The sequence below is a fragment of the Ammospiza caudacuta genome, chromosome 12, assembly GCF_027887145.1.
Source record: "Ammospiza caudacuta isolate bAmmCau1 chromosome 12, bAmmCau1.pri, whole genome shotgun sequence".
Classification (NCBI taxonomy): Eukaryota; Metazoa; Chordata; class Aves; order Passeriformes; family Passerellidae; genus Ammospiza; species Ammospiza caudacuta.
In genome coordinates this window covers 8109940-8115677 of record NC_080604.1, presented here as the reverse complement: position 1 = coordinate 8115677, position 5738 = coordinate 8109940, and the positions used below count along the sequence as shown (strand labels likewise).

The 5738-nt window shown below is 49.3% G+C and overlaps 1 protein-coding gene across 1 annotated transcript; it reads left to right on the top strand.

Annotated features, from left to right (window-relative positions):
* The first annotated feature begins 3317 nt into the window (after positions 1–3317).
* Positions 3318–4654, top strand: LOC131563225 (heat shock transcription factor, Y-linked-like). Its single transcript, XM_058813162.1, has 2 exons — positions 3318–3767; positions 4409–4654. The coding sequence occupies exons 1-2, from the start codon at positions 3318–3320 to the stop codon at positions 4652–4654; spliced, it is 696 nt and encodes a 231-aa protein (XP_058669145.1).
* Positions 4655–5738: the final 1084 nt, after the last annotated feature.

Genomic DNA, 5738 nt, shown 5'->3' with positions numbered 1-5738 from the left:
ATGGCAGAGCTGTGGGATCTGCTCCCAGCACCTGAGGTCTGCTCCTTCTGTGCAGTTGTGGTTATTCAAGGGACCAAGCAACCCCTGAGGAGCAGCTGAGTGTGATGTTCCCCCTGTTCTACTCCTGGCTGCTTGGAGCATCCTGAAGCCCAGCAGGTGTTTTCTGTTCAGCTGTAGTAGCAGGCTGTACTAGATAAATATCTACATACTCAGCAGGCTCAGGAGGGTTTGTGGGTGTCTCTGTTTAGGCTGGTCTGGACTTTGTCATGTTTTGCTGCCCTTCCCAGATGCTTTCTTCTGCACTTAATGAAGAAGGCTATGGCGTCACTTTTGGTTTTGTCTTTGGAAGAGTAAACAAAACAGAGACCAAAAGCCAGCTACTTAAAACATATTCCTCTGCTGTAACTGGGGAAAATCTCTCCTTCAGATATAGGCATCCACTGTTTGGATTGCTCATCCTCCTGGCAGGGGTTACAGCTTTGTCTGCCTCACTTGGTTCAAGCCTAACCTTGCTGATCTTTCTATTTTTGAAATGCCTGAAATTCTATTGCTTCCTGTCACGGATTCTGGCTCCAGCTGTTTCCCACATCTCCAGGAAATAATGAAAAAATAACTCATCAGTGGGTCAAGCTATGGTGCTAGACAAGAATGTGCTTGGTTTTGCCAGGGCTTGGTTTTTCTGTCAGACACATTGCAGGCCTGGCATTGAGCTGAAAGGCAGGGGCAGAGGAATGTGCCTGGTCTCCAAGAGGGAGTAAGCCCGACCAAGAAATGCAGAGCTGTGTGACTTGCAGTGGCAAATAAATTCTTCTGAGAAGGCCTGAGGTGTTGCAGGAGACTCCTACACCTACAGGCTTTTCCTATAGCTCAGGATAACTCAAAGCAGCACACCCCAAACTCACTGCAGCTGTAGCACCTCCCTTTTTTTCCTTTATTTTTTTAACTTGTCCATCTTCCTGTGAGAACCAGCATCTTTCTTCACCTTTCTGCTTTCACAGGAAAAAACACAACAACTTACTTCCTGAAGGCTGAGTTGGGAGAGGTGGTGCTGTGATCACTGGATGCTGGTTCTTCACCCCAGAGGGTTTGTCCTGCTGCCAGCAGCTGCATGTTGCTGCTCCTTGTCTTCTGTGAATGCTTGGTGAGCTTTGCCCTTGGAGTAAGCCTAAATTGCTGAGGATTTTCTGGAGATAAAGCTGAAGTCAAAAGCTGAATATGGACACTTTATAAGGGTCAGAACCTGTTAGGAACTGGCTTGTTGAATCTGTTTTGAATTGAGGATTTACATTCATTTGCAAAAGTCTGGAGCTAGACAGTGAAATATCCTCTGACCCTCCAATTTTCCAGCCCTTAATAGAGTATTAAAGCCCTGTTGGAGCAGTTTGAGGGATTCACAGCTAGATATGAACTGTTCTATAGAGGAAATATAATAATATTTACACTTCTCCCTTGTGCTCCCTCTGTTGACAAGCCCTTCATTCATTGGCACGACCATGACAAGCCTGCTTTTAGCACTGTTTCCAAACTTAGCCAATGTTTAGAACAGATTGTCAGAAAACAGCAACCTGGCAGTGCTAACAAGGTGAGCTCAGGGGTTGTTCTGGGCTCTCAGCCATCTGCTGGGTCTCTGTCCCCTCAGAAATAGCCTCTCCTCTCACAGAGACCACAGAATGCTGCAGCCAAACTGCCTCACCCTGGGCTGCAAGAGAGAGACAAGCAGCAGCTCAGAGCTGGGTACCAAGACAGGTTGTTTGTATTGATCCTGCTGGCATGAAGAGTGTTTACTCCACACAAAGGCTTGCTGCAATGTGTTTCAACACAGAAAACCCTTTCCCCTTGCTTGGCAGAACTTTTCCTAGCCAATTAAAGGCTAGTTTGTTATCAAGGAGCTTTGTAAGGTGTTTCTCCAGTGAATCATAAAAGGTGCAGACTGCCAGGGTGTTTCTGCAGGTGTCAGAGGGGTGCAGCTGGACAGGTTTCCAAATGGGGCACTGGGATGTCCCAGGCTGCAGCTGTCCCTGCTGTCTTTGGGGAACCACTCCTGGGTGCAGCTGCACATGGCCCAGGCCTCTCCTTGCCCACAGCCCTTCAGGACAGCTCTGTGGACTTGCTCAGGTAAAAACTCAGGGCTGGTTATCACTTAATAGAACCATATTGTAACATCTGAGCCAGCCTAGGTTTGGATTTTGGCCAAGACTAAAGTCTTAGTCCTTATGTATTTTTGTTTTTCAGGCTTGAACTGGTTACAACTAACTCTTCCTTCTTCTCTGCACTTTCTAGCTCTGTTATAGCCCAGCTTTAAGATGGACCATCCCAAGGTGCTGGAAGGCTACAAGCCAAGAGTGAGCCACAAAAAAAAGAACCCCAGCTGTATTGTGCCTGGATGAGGAGCTGGAGGAAAGCTGCCCCTCAGGAAGCTGCCAAGATCTTTGGCCTGTCCAGGGAACCACTGCTGGCATGGAGAAGGAGGTGCTCACAGGAGCTCCTGCACAGGACACACAGGTGTCTGCTCACAGAAAGCCTGTGCTTGCCAAGGTAACACAGCTAACCCCTAACACATATCCCTGCATATGCAGACCCTGTACAGCTTGACAAGCAGCTGCTCCCCCACTTCCCAGCTGTGCTGGAGAATGTCTGGAATGCCTCATCTCTGTCACCACCACCCAGCAGCCAGGCCCTGGCTGGCCTCCGCCTTTGGCATCAGGGCTGGGCTTTCCCACATTCCCCCTGTGCAGCCTAGTGCAGTCCCTTGGGCTGGCCCCTCTCTCTCTGATATCCTCAAGGACATTTCTGCAGGTGTCAGAGGGGCCCAGCCAGAAATGTCCCCAAACAGGGCCCTGGGATGAGGCTGCAGCTATCCCAGCTCCTCCCTAGGAACCCACTCCTGGTGCAGCCAGACATGGCCCAGGCCTCTCCTTGCCCACAGCCCCTCAGGACAGCTCTGTGGGCACTGCTGGGCTCTGGGCTCCCACCAGACAGAGAAACAAGTTCCCTTCAGCAGTTTCTGCTTGGGCTGCTCCCACTGCCATGGCACCACTGAGATCAGTGGTGAGATCAGTGGCAACCATCACTGAGATATCACCTGCAGTGTCCCCAGAGCACAGGCACCATGGTGATATGCCAGAATATTTATTGGAACCCACAGTTAGCCGTGGCCAGTTGGCTTTTGCCCACTGACTGGGAGAACGAGGTATGGCTGTGCAGGGCAATGGCCAATGAGGGAAGCTTCAAGCCACCTGTGAGAATAGAAAAGCAAGCTGATTCCCCCAGAAACACCAGCCCTTTCTGCTCCAGGTGCACTGGGGCAGTGGGCTGACATGGCTGCTCCTGGCCTTCCAGGACAGGGGGGAATTGTGCCCTGTGACACTGCCATACAAGTGATGGAGGACGAGCAGGACATCTGGAATGGCAGTGACACACACAAGACCAAAGGAGCTCCTGCTGTTTCCAGTGAGAGCACAGGCAAAGGCAATCTATTCTTGCCCCTCTGCTTTCCAGAGAAGCTTTGGAAAATGCTGGAAAGTGACCAGTTTCGGTCCATTTGGTGGAGTGAAGGTGGAAAATGTGTGGCCATCAACAAGGATCTCTTTGAGGTGGAGGTGCTGGGCAGGGGAGTTTGCCAGCAGGTTTTTAACACGCAGCACATCAGGAGTGTCATTCGCCAGCTGAACCTCTATGGATTCACCAAAGTGCAGCGGGATTGCCAAAGATCTGCCTCCCTGCCTGAATTCCTATCAGAGGAAGCAGCAGCTTCTGCTCACAGCCAGGTACAGCAGCTGCTCTGCACAGCTACTAATGCTTGTGATAATCTGGGGGGAGAGGCACCTTCACAGCAAATAAGGCCTTGCCATAGAAGAGGTGGGGATGGGAGTGAGTGGTTTGGTTTTCATTCCTTTCTCAGCCTGTGCTCAGGCAGATTTGAGAGAGTCTTTCTGACTAGCAGAAATGCAAATAAGATACATTTCAGTGAGAGCTACTGAATTTGAACCTGTTTAAGGGACAGACAGACTCAGTGTAATCTGGTTTCTCTGAATGTTTGTGCTCTGTGTCTTGCTGTATTAAATCTGTATTAAATCTTCCTGTGGCACCTGCCCAATGCCAAGCAGATGCATCCAAGGATCATGGGATTTCCTGCCTACTCAATCTGCACTGAAGCTGCTGAGAAATAGTCATATTTAATTTTTGAAAGCAGCTGTTTTGCTTTGGCCTCCGGGAGGGCAAAACCTCAGTTGTGATGGCTGAACACAATGGCCACATAATGCTTTAGCCTGAGCTTTAAGTTGCATATTTAAGTTCAAAGTCCTTTTCCTTAGTCATGCTCTTCTTTTGCAATTCAGAGTCCTAGTTCTTGTATCTTGGGTTTTTCCAGTCTTGGAATAGTAGCAACTAACTCTTCTCCTTGTTTTAGATCCTCTACTACTATAACCCCAGCTTCAACAGAGCACATCCCTGGCTGCTGGGAATGTGCAAAAGGAGAGCTGCCCTCAAACAGAGAGCCCTGTGTGCAGCAGGCCTGGATGAGAGGCCCCTCCAAAAGCCCAGATGGTCAGTATGGAAGGAGATGCAGGTGTCAGCTGAAGCCCATCCCTCTCCACTGGCAGCTGCTCCCATGCTTCTAGAGCCTCCTGGAGCACTGAATGGATATAAAGTCTGATAGCCACAACCTAACAGAGTTGATAATAAACTGTTTGAACAGTAAACCTTTCTGGTTGTCCTGTTCTATTTGAACAGCGGAAAATTCTCTTATATAGTTCTGTGTCTTTAATGTCCCACTTGTGCTTTAGTGGCCTCAGCAAGACCTGTCCCAGCACAAATGTGGCCATGTCCTGCTAGCACAAAGAGGTGCAGCAAAGGCTGAGCTGCTGTTGGCACTGGACAGAAAGGAAGCCAGGAGCTTCTTTCTCTTTCTGAGGATAAGATGTTGGAAGGGTAAATGATTCGTGCAAGGAAGCAATTGGTTTGGGTGGTAGGCAGTGAGCCCACCGCTATCTAGTTCTGCCTGCTTCAACTGGCTTGGAAATACAAAGAGCCACTGTCCCCTCACACAGTTCAGTTCACAGCAGGAATGTCCAGCTTTAGTAATTGTGGTCTGTTCAGAGGGGAAAGTGCTGCAGGGGAGATGCTCAGGTGGGTGCCATGGAGTTTATGCTCATTGGAACAAGGGCTGCTCTGACATTCTGCAAACAGGAGCATCCTTCCCTTCAGCATGTAAGAGCAGCAAATGTAACAGATATTTGGGGTTGTTCTGTGGTCTGCTCTGGTCATACTTACCTGCCATTCCTTTCTGCAATGTGCAGGAATGGTGTGTGGGAAGGAGAGAAGCCAGCTCTGGGCCTTCAGGAGGTGAAGGCTTCTGAGAGCATAGAGCTTTAGATGAAAGACTGGGCAGTTCTGTGCTTGCCTGTCCTGACCAAACTCTCCTGTCAGCAGGAGCTTCTCTAGGAAGGTTGATGTCACCCTGCCCACTCTGCTCTCATCTTGGCTGAGTCTTCATCCTTTTAGTTTTTCCCACTTTCCACAGACACTTGATATTCTCTAGCAGGGTCTGACTGATACCCTCCTCTAATCTGCAGAGTGAGGTCCCAGATTTGTGAAATTCTGGGACAAAGAACTGTTTGATAAGATTAGAGGCTTAAAAGTCAAGGCCAAATGTGATCCAGCCCAGTGATCAGTGCTGTTTGGAAAGCAGCCCCATGGGGATGGGTGAATTCTGGAACATACTTGCATGGCACTGGCAA

What these genes read in the sequence shown, in the direction of transcription:
- LOC131563225 (XM_058813162.1), top strand. Translation starts at nt 3,318, where the DNA reads ATGGCTGCTCCTGGCCTTCCAGGACAGGGGGGAATTGTGCCCTGTGAC. An exon ending in CAGCTTCTGCTCACAGCCAG is followed by an intron (nt 3,768 to 4,408) that starts GTACAGCAGCTG and finishes TCCTTGTTTTAG; the next exon opens with ATCCTCTACTACTATAACCC.